The sequence below is a fragment of the Oncorhynchus mykiss genome, chromosome 13 (assembly GCF_013265735.2).
Source record: "Oncorhynchus mykiss isolate Arlee chromosome 13, USDA_OmykA_1.1, whole genome shotgun sequence".
Classification (NCBI taxonomy): Eukaryota; Metazoa; Chordata; class Actinopteri; order Salmoniformes; family Salmonidae; genus Oncorhynchus; species Oncorhynchus mykiss.
Genome location: NC_048577.1, coordinates 14,972,148 through 14,988,217, shown reverse-complemented (window position 1 = coordinate 14,988,217; position 16,070 = coordinate 14,972,148). Strand labels below are relative to the sequence as shown.

General features: G+C 42.3%; 1 protein-coding gene across 1 annotated transcript; it reads right to left on the bottom strand.

The window, feature by feature from the left end:
- Positions 1–10,682: 10,682 nt before the first annotated feature.
- LOC110487288 (cilia- and flagella-associated protein 251) lies at positions 10,683–15,401 on the bottom strand. Its single transcript, XM_036942596.1, has 4 exons — positions 15,202–15,401; positions 14,133–15,042; positions 11,181–11,209; positions 10,683–10,959 (listed from the first exon to the last, which is right to left on the bottom strand). Exons 2-4 carry the CDS (start codon positions 14,979–14,981, stop codon positions 10,683–10,685), a joined length of 1,155 nt encoding a protein of 384 aa, XP_036798491.1. The 5' UTR covers positions 14,982–15,042; positions 15,202–15,401.
- Positions 15,402–16,070: the final 669 nt, after the last annotated feature.

The window sequence follows — 16,070 nt, the reverse complement described above, 5'->3', positions numbered from 1 at the left end:
GCCAACCCAGACAGGAAGATCACATCGGTGACTCAACGCACTCAAGAGACGTACCCCTCCTAGGGACGGCATGAAAGAGCACCAGTAAGCCAGTGACTGAGCCCCTGTAATAGGGTTAGAGGCAGAGAATCCCAGTGGAAAGAGGTGAACCGGCCAGGCAGAGACAGCAAGGGCGGTTCGTTGCTCCAGAGCCTTTCCGTTCACCTTCACACTCCTGGGCCAGACTACACTCAATCATATGACCCACTGAAGAGATGAGTCTTCAGTAAATACTTATAGGTTGAGAACGAGTTTGCATATCTCACATGGGTAGGCACACCATTCCATAAAAATGGAGCTCAATATGAGAAAGCCCTGCCTCCAGCTGTTTGCTTAGAAATTCTAGGGACAATTAGGAGGCCTGCGTCTTGTGACCGTAGCGTACGTGTAGGTATGTATGGCTGGACCAAATCAGAGAGATAAGTAGGAGCAAGCCCATGTAATGCTTTGTAGGTTAGCAGTAAAACCTTAAAACCAGCCCTTGCCTTGACAGGAAGCCAGTGTAGGGAGGCTAGCACTGGAGTAATATGATTTTTTTTAAATGATTCTAGTCAGGATTCTAGCAGCCGTATTTAGCACTAATTTAAGGTTATTTAGTGCTTTATCCGGGTTGCCGGAAAGTAAAACATTGCAGTAGTCAAAACTAGAAGTAACAAAAGCATGGATACATTTTTTGCATTTTTGGACAGAAGGTTTCTGATTTTGCAATGTTACGTAGATGGAAAAAAGCTGTCCTTGAAACAGTCTTGATATGTTCTTCAAAAGAGAGATTAGGGTCCAGATTAACGCCGAGGTCCTTCAGTTTCATTTGAGACGACTGTACAACCATCAGGATTTATTGTCAGATTCAACAGAAGATCTCTTTGTTTCTTGGGACCTAAAGCAAGCATCTCTATTTTATCCGAGATTAAAAGTAGAACATTTGCAGCCATCCACTTCCTTATGTCTGAAACACAGGCTTCTAGCGATGGCAATTTTGGGGCTTCACCATGTTTCATTGAAATGTACAGCTGTGTGTCATCCGCATAGCAGTGAAAGTTAACATTATGTTTTCGAATGACATCCCCAAGAGGTAAAATATATAGTGAAAACAATAGTGGTCCTAAAACAGAACCTTGAGGAACACCGAAATTTACAGTTGATTTGTCAGAGGACAATCCATTCACAGAGACAAACTGATATCTTTACGACAGATAAGATCTAAACCCGGCTACAACTTGTCCGTGTAGAGCAATTTGGGTTTCCAATATCTCCAAAAGAGTGTGGTGATCGATGGTATCAAAAGCAGCACTAAGGTCTAAGAGCACGAGGACAGATGCACGAGGACAGATCCATTGTGGAGAGGTTGGAGTCTGTTTGATTGAATGTGTGGACAGGTGTCTTTTATACAGGTAACGAGTTCAAACAGGTGCAGTTAATACAAGTAATGAGTGGAGAACAGGAGGGCTTCTTAAAGAAAAACTAACAGGTCTGTGAGAGTCGGAATTCTTACTGGTTGGTAGGTGATCAAATACTTATGTCATGCAATAAAATGCAAATGTATTACTTAAAAATCATACAATGTGATTTTCTGGATTTTTGTTTTAGATTCTGTCTCTCACATTTGAAGTGTACCTATGATAAAAAATGACAGACCTCTACATGCTTTTTAAGTAGGAAAACCTGCAAAATCTGCAGTGTATCAAATACTTGTTCTCCCCGCTGTAGCTGAGCTGACTACACTGACTGTGCTAGTGGCAGACTCCACTAAGCTGGCAGGCTGGTTAACAGCCTGAACTTTGCTCAGTTCATCTTTGCCTCAATCCTGACTAGTTTCCCAGTCCCTGCCGCTCAAAAACATCTCCACAGCACAATATTGTCACCACCATGCTTCACTGTAGAGATTGTGCCAGGTTTCCTGCAGACTTGATGCTTAGCATTCATCAGACCAGAGAATCTTGTTTCTCATGGTCTGAGAGTGTTTAGGTTCCTTTTGGCAAACTCAAAGATGGCTGTCATGTGCCTTTTATTGAAGAGTGGCTTCTGTCTGGCCACTATTTTTGGTGACAAGCCAAATTTCTTCAGCCTCCTGAGGTTGGAGAGGCGCTGTTGCGCCTTCTTCACCACGCTGTCTGTGTGGGTGGACCATTTCAGTTTGTCCGTGATGTGTACGCAGAGGAACTTAACACTTTCCACCTTCTCCACTACTGTCCCATCGATGTGGATAGGGGGGTGCACCCTCTGCTGTTTCCTGAATTGCACGCTCATCTTCTTTATTTTGTTAACGTTGAGTGTGAGGTTATTTTACTGACACCACACTCCGAGGGCCCTCAACTCCTTCCTGTAGGCCGTCTCGTTGTTGTTGGTAATCAAGCTTACCACTGTTGTGTCGTCCCCAAACTTGATGATTGAGTTGGAGGCGTGCATGGACAAGCAGTCGTGGGTGAACAGGGAGTACAGGAGAGGGCTGAGAACGCACCCTTGTGGGGCCCCAGTGTTGTGTATCAGCGGGGTGGAGATGTTGTTTCCTACCCTCACCACCTGGGGGCGGCCTGTCAGGAAGTCCAGGACCCAGTTGCACAGGGCGGGGTCAAGACCCAGAGTCTCGAGCTTAATGACGAGTTTGGAAGATACTATGGTGTTAAATGCCGAGCTGTAGTCGATGAACAGCATTCTTACATAGGTATTCCTCTTGTCCAGGTGGGTTAGGGCAGTGTGCAGTGTGATTGCGAGTGCATCATCTGTGGACCTATTGGGGCGGTAAGCAAATTGGAGTGGGTCTAGGGTGTCAGGTAGGTTGGAGGTGATGTGGTCCGTGACTAGTCTCTCAAAGCACTTCATGATGACGGAAGTGAGTGCAACGGGGCGGTAGTAGTTTAGCTCAGTTACCTTAGCTTTCTTGGGAACTGGAACGATGGTGGCCCTCTTGAAGCATGTGGGAACAGCAGACTGGGATAAGGACTGATTGAATATATCCATAAACACACCAGCCAGCTGGTCTGCGCATGCTCTAAGGACGCGGCTAGGGATGCCGCCTGGGCCGGCAACCTTGTGAGGGTTAACACGTTTAAATGCTTTACTCACGTTGGCTGCGGTGAAATAGAGCCCACAGGTTTTGGTAGCGGGCCATGTTGTTGGCACTGTATTGACCTCAAAGCGAGCAAAGAAGTTGTTTATTTTGTCTGGGAGCAGGACGTCGTGGTCTGCGATGGTTTTCTTTTTGTTGTCCGTGATTGACTGTAGACCCTGCCACATACCTATTGTGTCTGAGCTGTTGAATTGCTTTCTCTACTTTGTCTTTACACTGACATTTAGCTTGTTTGATTGCCTTGCAGAGGGAATAGCTACATTGTTTGTATTCGTGCATGTTAACGGTCGCCTTGCCCTAATCTGTTCTATTACACAGAAGTAGACAGGATAATAATACCCCTTCTCCCAAGACAATAACAGTCAAATAAATGGATTACATTTAAGTTGAGTATATTGCCAAATAAGATATTTGATTATTTCAAATAAGGCATTATTATGGATGTTTATGTTGAATATTCTCGAGATTACATTAGAAGAAAAGGCTCACGTGTCAAGAGTCATGCCTATGTGGTGTCTCTGAGAGGGTGCACAACCAACCATAATAGTTCCTACACTATTTCCTCATTACAAAAGCATTAACAAGAAGTTGTACGTCTTGTAACATTGTCTGACCCTTGCTAGAAGAGCAATTATCAGCCCTCTCTTGAACGCAGCTCTCTCAGCTTCGCCTGACTGCAAGCCAGTCAGGTATTGATTTCTCATTGGTTGATTTGTTTAACGACCCAGAGACAGTTGTTATTGCCTTGTGAGGGAGTAAATTCTGCCTTAACTGCTGCTTGCTGCTTCGATTGGGCAATTTACTCTTTACAATACCTGCATTTATTGGTTTGTGACTACAGAGAGGTACATTTCAATGCAGGGACCGTAGCTAAAAATAGTCCCATTTTGGAAAATGGTAATACTCTACTTAATGTATGGACTGTATGAGGATATTAAAATATTAATCTCGGTTCACCCAAAACTAAAGTCTTGCGTAATTGGTCAGCTGCTCGATTAGATTCTGGGTCCAGAAATGTTAAGAGAAGACATCAAGAGATGGTAGAATGGGCTTTGGGGTGGTGCAGTGGTTAAGGGCGCTGTACTGCAGCGCCAGCTGTGCCACCAGAGACTCTGGGTTTGTGCCCAGGCTCTGTCGTAACCGGCAGCGACCGGGAGGTGAATGATTAAAACACACTGTTTTGCAATGGAGTTCCACAGTTGACTCAACAGCACTCTGTTGGCTGGCACAAAAATGAAGGAGAAACGAGAGGGAGCGACAGAAAGAGATATTTCGTCATTTTATTTTCACTTTTACTTACACTACTGCTCAAAGGTTTTGTCTTTATTTTTACTATTTCTACATTGTAGAATAATAGTGAAGACATAACACATATGGAATTATGTAGTAACAAGAAAAGTATTAAACAAATCAAAATATATTTTAGATTTGAGATTTTTCAAATAGCCACATTTTGCATTGATGACAGCTTTGCACACTTTGCACACTCTTGGCATTCTCTTAACCAGTTTCATGAGGGTGGCACCTGGAATGCATTTCAATTAACAGGTGTACCTTCTTAAAAGTTCATTTGTGGAATTTCTTTCCTTCTTAATGCGTTTGAGCCAATCAGTTGTGTTGTGACAAGGTAGGGGGGTAAACAGAAAATAGCCCTATTTGGCAAAAGACCAAGTCCATATTATGGCAAGAACAGCTCAAATGTGCCAAGAGAAATGACAGTCCATCATTATTTTTAAGACATGAAGGAAAGCCAATACAGAACATTTGAAGAAATGTGAAAGTTTCTTCAAGTGCAGTCGCAAAAACCATCAAGCGCTGTGATGAAACTGTTTCTCATGAGGACCGGCACAGGAAAGGAAGACCCAGAGTTACCTCTGCTACAGAGGATAAGTTCATTAGAGTTACCAGCCTCAGAAATTGCTGCCCCAAAAAATGCTTCACAGAGTTCAAGTAACCAACACAGCTCAACATCAACTGTTCAGAGGAGACTGCATGCATCAGGCCTTCATGGTCAAATTGTTGCAAAGAAACCACCACTACTAAAGGACACCAACAAGAGAAAGAGACTTTCTTGGGCCAATAAACACGAGCAATGGGACATTAGACCGGTGGAAATCTGTCCTGTGGTCTGTAGTCCAAATTGGACATTCTTTGTGAGACGTAGTGTTGGTGAACAGATCTCTGTATGTGTATTTCCCACCGTAAAGCATGGTGGAGGAGGTTTTATGGTGTGGGGGTGCTTTGCTGGTGACACTGTCTGTGATTTATTAAGAATTCAAGGCACACTTAACCAGCATGGCTACCACAGCATTCTGCAGCAATACACCATCCCTTCTGGTTTGGGCTCAGTGGGAATATCATTTGTTTTTCAACAGGAAAATGACCCAACACACCTCCAGGCTGTGTAAGGGCTATTAGACCAAGAAGGAGAGATAGAGTGCTGCATCAGATAACCTGGCCTCCAAAATCCCCCGACCTCAACCAAATTGAGATGGTTTGGGATGAGTCAGACCGCAGAGTGAAGGACAAGTATCCAACAAGTGCTCAGAATATGTGGGAACTCCTTCAAGACTGTTGGAAAAGTATTCCAGGTGAAGCTGGTTGAGAGAATGTCAAGAGTATGCAAAGTCGTCATGAAGGCAAAGGGTGGCTATTTGAATGATCTCAAATGTAAAATATATTTTGATTTGTTTAACACATTTTTGGTTACTACATGATTCTATATGTGTTATTTCATAGTTTTGATGTCTTCACTATTATTCTACAATTTAGAAAATAGTACAAATAAAGATATATAAAAATATAAAATTGAATGATTAGGTGTTCTAAAACTATTGACCTGTAGTGTACTTAGCTAGCAAATGCAGTTTGCTAGTTTAGCCTACTTAATAAACTCAAACAGAGGGATGTTATGTTAGCTAGCTGGCTATGGCTATCCAACACAATACTGGAACTCTTCCAAAACAAGGTAAGCTTTTGGTTTAACTAATATCTTGCCACTGGGGCCTGCCGGTGTAACTGCTAAACTGCTTACTGACTGTACACACAGTACTGCATGATTGTAGCTGGTTTACTAACTCATTAGTTTTATTAGCTATGTTGACAATTATGTTTTGTCTGGTCACATACAGCTGATGGGTTGTGCATTGAAGTACACAAGCAGAGGGAAAAGGTGAGAGGAGGAGAGCATGTACATACGAGAAGGAGTACAGTATGGCTGCCATGAAAGTGAACTGTGTTTACCTGTCATCAGATGTGAATTCATTCTGCCAATTCTGTTGAAAAATTTTTCTTAAACAGAAGCAAACAGAATGAAATGTGGATAACATACCTGAATTCGTCCAATAGAAACTCTCGTTTTGCAACTGTTGGACTAATGATTACATCCCAAATGTCACGGATTCCCCCGGTACTGTTGCTCATTCCACGCACCAGTTCCAGAGGTCTACGTCACCGGGCTCTAGGCGTCACTGAACTGTCTCAGTACGCACACCTGATTCCAATTCCACTGACTAGTAATTGTATATATGTGACTGTTCACCATTGTCTTGGTCGGTTATTGTTCCCATGTCCGTTGGTCTTGTGAGTACTTGTGCTTTGTTGTTTCGGCTTTCGTGCTGTGTGTATTGTGTACTCGTTATTACGGGTCTTGTCCCGTGTATTGTTGTATTTTTGGGTGGAATATTAAAAACCCCTATTACATATTCCTGCGCCTGTCTCCAATCATTTATACAACGTGACACTAGATCAGCTAAATGCAAGCAAGAGGAGTGAGCAAGGCGGTATTGAATGTGTCAGTTTCTGTCCATTTGTCACTGTCTGTCGCCTAAAAAATGTATGTCAACCTGTGTACACCTACTTTGAAAACGTTCATTCATAGGCTAGTAACCTCATGATGGAAATAGGGAAAATTTGAGTATCATGTAGTATCCTGAACCATCTCGATGTGAATGGAATATGAATGACAGTCATCCAATATGCTGTAATAGAAATAAGGCCATGCTCATGAAAAAAAAAAAAAGAATTGTCCTCCCTCATCTTCAATGGCACAGACCGCCACTGGCGTCAATAGATTTTTATCAACATTATAATGTTGGAATTCCAAAACATTAAACTTAATCAAGTTTGATTAGGATTATTTGGTTAAAATACTTACAGATCTGGAGTTGTCTAACTGATGTTGATCCAGGATGCAGGTACAGGTAAGAATGTAATGATGGGCATTTTGTGCTGTTAATATGCAAATATGTAGACTTAAGTTTTGTTTCCAATCAAACAAGATTGAAGGATGTTATGACGGGGTTGTTTTCTTTGGAGAACAACACCTAGACACTGTCTTGTTACCAGACCTAACCCAGTAAGCAAAATGACGTTGAAAATACATCTTTAACAGACGTTGAAGTCAGGTGCATTTTAGGAGCTGAATGAAAGGAGAGAACTTCTTTTCTTGACGTCAAAGATACGTATTGATTCTATGGCCATATTTTAACTGCACATACGTTGAAGTAAGCGTTACCTCTCAATAATCATTTTAAAAACCGCTTAATATAAGAAAGAGGAGCCAATTGAAGAGTGCAACAGAATATGCATTATTTCCCCAATCTGTCACATGCATTTATGTCAGCTTTTTCAATAGATTTTAAACTGGAAGCAATGATTTGCAAATTAGTCCAACCCATAGAATAAACCAACAGACGACTTCCACTACAATAACATTCTCAGTAACAGTTACAGAATGTTCTTGCTATGACCGTGATACTGCATGTTGTTGTTTATCTACCTTAGTTAATGTACTGACAGTAAGTGGAAATGTCTAGGAACAACAACGGCTCAGCCACTCAAGCTCACAGAACGGGACCGAGTGCTGATGCACGTAAAAATCGTCTGTCCTCGGTTGAAATACTCACTACCGAGTTCCAAACTGTCTCTGGAAGTCACATCAGCACAAGAACTGTTTGTCAGGAGCTTCATGAAATGGGTTTCCATGGCCGAGCAGCCACACACAAACCTAAGATCACCATGCGCAATGCCAAGCGTCGGCTGGAGTGGTGTAAAGCTCCCTGCCATTGAACTCAAGAGCAGTGGAAAAAGAGGGATGAATCACGCTTCACCATCTGGCAGTCCAACAGACGAATCTGCGTTTGGCGAATGTCAGGAAAACGCTACCATAGTACCAAGTGAAATGTTTGGTGGAGACGGAATAATGGTCTGGGGCTGTTTTTCATGATTCTGGCTCCTTATTTCCAGTGAAGGGAAATCTTAACGCTGCGTCATACAATGACATTCTACACAATTCTGTGCTTCCAACTTTGTGCTAACAATTTGGGGAAGGTCCTTTGCTGTTTCAGCATGACAATGCTCCCGTGCACAAAGTGACGTCCATACAGAAATGGTTTGTTGAGATCAGTGTGGAAGAACTTGACTTGGCCTTCACAGAAGTCTGACCTCTACCCATTCCAACACCTTTGGGATGAATTGGAACGCGACTGCGAACCAGGCCTTATTGCCTTACATCAGTCCCCCACGTCACTAATGCTTTTGTGGCTGAATGGAAGCAAGTCCCGGCAGAAATGTTCCAACATCTAGTGGAAAGCCTTCCCAGAAGAGTGAAGGCTGTTATAGCAGCAAAGGTGGGACAAACTCCATATAAAAAAAATGACAGTCGATGGCTGTGCTCTCGCGGAAATCGAAATTAGCATAATACAACAATATGTTTAAGCTCGAGAAATCCGTTTTTTTGTTTGCATTGGATGCATCTCAATCCCCTGCATCCGCCTATGTCGCACTTCCAAATCAGCGGTGAAAGGTGGCAGAGCTCGAACGGTGTTTTCTCAGACCATGAGACATCTCGAAAATCGGTCTTCTCACAAAATAATCTATAGCCTCTGATCTGTTTGGCCTACCCTTCTATTTAAAAAAAAAATTGTTTTATTTATTTCACCTTTATATAACCATGGAACACGATGGTGTTCTTCATTCTGCTCTACGGCCCCCACAAGTTTCAGGAGACTCGTCTGAAGTCAGTACAGCCGATCTGCCAACCTCTGCCTGTAGCATCCAAATCGTTTGGGCTACACACACCCCACTGTGCAAAGGTGAGACTCTCGCGAACATGTATGGTACATTTCGGTTGCTTTGCTCTAGGATGCCCACAAGACTCGTCTGAAGGTCCCCCGGTTCAAGTTGAATTATTTTTTGGTGAAAGAATAAGGGATTAAATACAGGCAAATATATATATATATATATATATATATATATATATATTAGTATATATATTTCTTATACCTCTGACACTTCAGAACAAACTTCCTTTAGATAGTATTTATGGGACTCTTTGTTGTTTCATGAAGTGAATCTGTTATTCAATGCGTTTGTATGGGCTAATAACAGCAAGGCCAGATAACGTTTTTCATCAAAAAATTGTTTTATATTTTTTGGGGGATACTTCAAGGGGTCTTAAAATTCCAAATCAAATAGCTAAATGATCCTTGGTATGACCTTCTTAAAACAATTCCATAGCTTAGTAGAGCCCGCCCCCAAGGCTGTTATATTGAATGTCTGATGTCAGGATGTTCATCCCTTTCACTTCTTACCAGACAAGTTTAGCATCAAAAGGTCAACAAGTGCAAATATACCTTCATTATCCTACACAATCATGTTATGCAGACTTCTTTAAACCTATATCATGTATGTGATCTGATCAGGAACAAATCTGGTCATAAGCGGTCAGGAAAGACCCTAATCATCCCTAATCATGTCTACTATCATGTCTCACACCTCTGCCTTAAACCTTAAATACATGAGTTAATAGCTAATGCCATTAAATAAATAAATACATATTTAGAAGTTACTTTCCCAACAGAACAAATTAGCCATGGTTTACAATGATGGTGAATTCTGTCCCTCAGCCTGAGAGAGGGAGACTAGACGTTTTCAACACATATAATAGTCTGCTCATCTTCACTATAAATCTTCCTCGTAATCCTCCTCTTGCTCCTCCTCCTGCTCGCCTTCCTCCTCCTATCCCTTCACCCCCTCTTCCTCATAATCCTCATTTTGTTCCGCCGCCTCCTGAATTGGCCACACAGAATTTGAATTGAAGTTGAATTAAAATAAGTTACATTTTATTCACATGGATCATATATGGCAAAAATAAAAATATATATTTTTTTGACACCTTTCAATTATAATCAAGCTAATATGTGACGGCCCATCCCAACTGGGATTTATGATGAAAAATCTGAAAATCTTGTTTTTACAGATTACAAAAGTTTAGATTCAGTAGGACAAAAATAACCTTGAAAGATGTTGAGTGCTACAAAGGTCTTCTTTGGTTACGCCCATTCAGGAGAGTCTCATTTCATACAAGTGCATTTTTGTCCACATTCCCTCTGCACGCCACCTCTCCTTAATTACCTTTGAACTTTTTCAAAAGGAAGCGAGAGAGGACGTGGAAGAAAGGACCCAGGATGAGAGCTAATCTAATTAATAAATTGCCATTCTCTTCCTCCCCCTCCTTCTCCTCCTTCTCTCCTTCCACACCTGTTTCCTCATAATCCTCATCCTCCTTTTCTTCCTAATCAGTTTTCTCACTTTGTAAGGTGGGTTCTGTTTTTGATTTGATAGTGTCAAAAACAGTAATGCGGTTTGGGTCCCAGATACAGGTCTCTTCTAAACCACTCTTCACCATGCCACAGTTAGGAGGAACCCAGGCTGAGTCGTAACCTTCGTCATGCCATGTCTTCTGCAAAGGGTGGCCTTGGCGGTCAACTTTTTTCTCTGGCAACTCTGACAACCTTCTTGTGTTCAGCAAGGTGCATGGGGTATCTACTAGCATGCCCCAACATGCCACACTTGGATGGATAAAAACCTTTGGTCAGGATTTTACATATAGTTTTCTCAGAGGTGCCATGGCACATTTTGTAGACCATGCCATTCTGTAGCCTTGCCAGACAATAAATAAACGTCAATAAGTGTATTAAATTTAAGTTGAGTATATTGTTTTTCAAATAAGTAATAATTATGGATGTTATTGTTGAATATTCTCAAGATTACATTAAAAGAAAAGGCTCACGTGTCAAGAGTCATGCCTATGTGGTGTCTCTGAGAGGGTGCACAACCAACCATAATAGTTCCTACACTATTTCCTCATTACAAAAGCATTAACAAGAAGTTGTACGTCTTGTAACATTGTCTGACCCTTGCTAGAAGAGCAATTATCAGCCCTCTCTTGAACGCAGCTCTCTCCAACCCATCGTTCCTACACCATTGTCTAATTAGAAATGCATTAAGGAGAGGTTGTAAAAGTGTGTACGTCTGACCCTCAGAAGAAGAGCTCTTATCGGCCCTTGAACGCAGCTCTCTCAGCTTTGCCTGACTGCAAGCCAGTCAGGTATTGATTTCTCATTGGTTGATTTGTTTAACGACCCAGAGACAGTTGTTATTGCCTTGTGAGGGAGCAAATTCTGCCTTAACTGTGGCTTGCAACTTCGATTGGGCATTTTACTGTTTACAATACCTGCATTTATTGGTTTGTGACTACAGAGAGGTACATTTCAATGCAGGGACTGTAGTTAAAAATAGTCCAGTTTTGAACAAAGTGACTGTATGAGGATATTGAAATATTAATCTCAGTTCACCCAAAACTAAAGTCTTGCGTAATTGGTCAGCTGCTCGATTAGGTTCTGGGTCCAGACATGTTAAGAGAAGAGATTAAGAGATGCTAAAATGAGGAGCAGAACCAGAACAAGAAGCTCCACCCTCTCTCTTTGAAAGTTACAGGCAAGTCTATGGGCCGAATGTCCCCTACCCTTCCGAAATTCGAAAGGTGCATAACACCTGCGAAATCATGATTTGTCCAAATAACCAGTGATGAAAACACGTAACTACTGCTACTCGTCAGTGGTCATAGTATAAAGACAGATCTACGGTACCATGTATGTCTACGTGGTCTGTTCACCAGAGATTATTGACAGATTGTTATCGTTCACGGTCGTGATGCTTTCACAAACAAGTATGAAATAACTGTAGTAATTGACTGAGCCGCTCTTGTTGATTTAATATGTAAACACATTTTCATGTAATAACACAAAGCTAAATAAAATACAATTATGACAAATCGGTCAGCTGTAGCAAATCCACTTCTTTTGTACCTCTGCTTTGAATGTGATCTGCAATACTTCAAATAAATATTTAATCTGACATTTTCTTCCATTGACATGCTCCATTACTTCAAATAGCCTCCTTTCAAGACTGTGTGTGTGTGTGTGTGTGTGTGTGTGTGTGTGTGTGTGTCTGATTCCCTCTGTATTGGTAAGGCCACAATATCCGCCAATGCGAGTGTCAGAACATGCATTTTCATCAAGGACCCAATGTTCCCTGGTCGTTCCTGTGTGGCTACCGTCTTAACAGGTGAGGAAGACAGGCAGGGGAGATGGGTGAGTTGGGGGTGGAGGGGAGACAGACTGTTAGCCAGCCAGACAGAGGGAGAAAAGGGAGGCAGGGGGAGGTATGCAAGGGGCTTTGGCGTGGCCGTGTGGTGACCGCCTGTGTGCGGTGGTGGTGGGTGAGCTAGTAGACACACACACATTGGGTAACATATATACACATTTGGGTAACAGCACACTGAGGAAATCTCTGTCAGCCCTGTCCCCAGAGGATGACCACAAAGATTAACAGACTAGGGCTGGACATGTTGCTGCAGTTTGTGTGTGTGCGTGCGTGCGTGTTATACAGCTCCCCCACTGTGCAAGGATGGAGAAGGGTTGAATAATGTTTAATGTTGTGTTATGGTTGTATGTCTGTCTAGATTGTAACACACTGTATAATTGTTACATGAATTAAATTCCTCTTTTATAATACCCAATCAAAATGAATCACTCTGTCAATTCATAAGAGTTTGTAAGACCATTATTTGTATAAAATGAACAGAGACCAGCCTTTGAAATCAACCAGCTGCGTTTATTCTCGTGAGTACTGCTCATGATACATTTTACCACAGATTATAAACTGAAAATGACGTCAGCGTTTTCTAAATGTTCCGTCACTTCTTGACACTGGTAGAAAGGCTGTATAGTTCTCAAGCCTTCCCACATCAGTCTAGAGCCAAGGTCAGCCTGTGTAGATAAGCATTCTAGCCAGTCTGGCGATATAGTTCATTCATTTCTACCAAGGAACAGACAGTCATTGTTCTAATTCTTGATTATATTTATACACATTATATTCAGTACTAGGATTAAAAGAAAATTCATACATATACAGTAACATAGTAGTATTCTGATTAGTCAGTCCTGATTGAAATGTATACATAATTAGTCATTATTGATTAAAATTCCCTTAACAATAATGTCTGAGTACGTGGATAGTCGACAGGCTTAGCTGTATTTTCAGCCATATTTCTATGGTTGTTAGATTGATTGTCTGATGTCAGCATGGTAATAGCTTTACCACCAAAGGTCAGCAAGTACAAAAACATGTTTATTATCCTCTGGCTATACAGTACATGTGAAGCACTTGCAGTCTTTATTCAACGTATATCAAGTATGATGTACCTGACCAGGAACAACATTGGGCCCCTAAATCTGTGTATCATAACCAGAGCCTGGAGTTTTTCCTGGTCAGGCCATTGTGGTCGGGAAAAACTCATGTCCCTAATCATGACCATTATCGTGTCTCACACCTGTGGGATAAATGCAAATGAATCACATTAAGTAAGTAAACATCTACAGAAATTACTTTCCCAAAATAACAAATTAGCTGACATTTTACAATGATGGTGACTTCTGTCCCTCAGCCTGAGAGAGAGAGAGAGTAGATGTGTTAAAAACACCACTGAGTTCATAGAATAGCCTGCTTATCTTCACCATGAGTCCTCCTCTTCCTCATAATCCTCCTCTCCCTCCATCTCCTCTTCTTCATAATCCTCCTCAGTGTCCCTCTCCTCCTCCTCCTCCTCAGTGTCCCCATCTGCTTCCTCCTCTTCCTCTCCCTCCTCCTCCTCCTCCTCCTCCTCAGTGTCCCCATCTGCTTCCTCCTCCTTCTCTTCGTCTCCCTCCTCCTCCTCCTCAGTGTCCCCATCCGCTTCCTCCTCATCCTCCTCCTCCTCAGTGTCCCCATCTGCTTCCTCCTCTTCCTCCTCCTCCTCAGTGTCCCCATCTGCTTCCTCTTCTTTCTCATAATCCTCCTCCTCCTCCTCTTCATCAACCCCCTCTTCCTCATAATCCTCCTCCTCTCCCTCCACCCCTTCTTTCTCATAATCCTCTTCCTCCTCCTCCTCCTCCTCCTCTTCATCAACCCCCTCTTCCTCATAATCCCCCTCCTCTTCATTAACCCCCTCTTCCTCATAATCCTCCTCCTCTCCCTCCACCCCCTCTTCCTCCTCCCCAGTGTCCTCTTCATCCTCTTCCTCATCAGTGTCCTCACTTTGTAAGGTGGGTTCTGTTTTTGATTTGATAGTGTCTAAAACAGTAATGCGGTTTGGGTCCCAGACACAGGTCTCTTCTAAACCACTCTTCACCATGCCACAGTTAGGAGGAACCCAGGCTGAGTCGTAACCTTCATCATGCCACGTCTTCTGCAAAGGGTGGCCTTGGCGGTCTACTTTTTTCACCTTGCCCACATTGACTTTAACTTTGATGACAACCTGGTGTTCAGTGAGGTCCAGGGGGTATCTACTAGCCTTCTCCAGGTCCCGGCTTAGATACACACCCTGCCCCAACATGCCACACTTGGATTGACAAAAACCTTTGGCCATGATTTTCTGTGCAGCCCACCAAGAGGTGCCATGGTACATGATGTAGGTTCTGCCATTCCGTGGCCCTGACAGAGCCATTCTTCGTGCAGAAGTAGTGAAGTAATCTCCTCCCCACATGGACATATCCTCCCCAATTTTAAGGAATTTCCTCCCTGACCACAAATAAGTGTGTCAATGCACAATACTGCAGAATTGGACGAGTAAGAAAGGGGAAAATTAGTCTGACTAGGTAATATATCTATATATATATGGAAGGAAATAAACTACGTTTTACATACAGTATATCAAAACAGAGTATAAAACAGCTGCAATTTGAAAAGGTTAAGTTGGATAAAATACTTACCAAAAAACGTCCAAGTTATATGCTTATATATTAGTTAGTTCACTTAATGACAGGTCGGCGTTGATCTCTAATGGGAGGTAGAGGTAAAAGTGATTCACCAGACAGATTATTCTACACCAAAAAAAGTTGTTACTGGTAAAAGGAATGTACATAGAAGTTATCTGTCTTCCTTTCGTTTTCAATCATACAGGAAGTCACATGATCAGAGCAGGATGTCTCTTGGCCATATAAGGTGAAAGGGGGCAGTTATTTAGCTATTAGAGTTTACGTCACCCCTCTCTCTCTCTCTCTCTCTCTCTCTCTCTCTCTCTCTCTCTCTCTCTCTCTCTCTCTCTCTCTGTCAAATGGCTGCCTGGTTTTTGAATTCAGCACTCGACTCACCCTTGACTGGCTGTATCTGCCTACTGAAGATTCTGGCTTTATGGACGACCATAACTTACACAAACCACTTTTTTAACATTTGGTTTGTATTTTTAGTGAAAATGTAGTGTGACGTTTCTAATGATACAGGATGTAACATGTCTTAAGTCATAAAGGAGGTTATAACAGAGCCGTTTTATCTGGGGAACAACACATATTGTAATCCTTGCATTTTTAACCAGAACTAAGGCTGTGTGTTGTAACCAGGGTACAGAGTTTTTCAGCAGACTAAGGCCCAAATGATGAACTGTACTGTACTGTTCCAGCCAGGGTTGTGTTTCATTATGCAGCCAGCCCTGCGCACTGCGTCTCTTCATAAAGGAGGTGTCAAATGGCCTCTGCAGTAGCTACAGTACTATCCCGGACCGCTATTGGTAACTGGTACAGGATCTCTGCAGACCGCTACAGTGTGTGTGTGCGCGCGTGTGTGTGTGCGTGCGTGCGTGTGT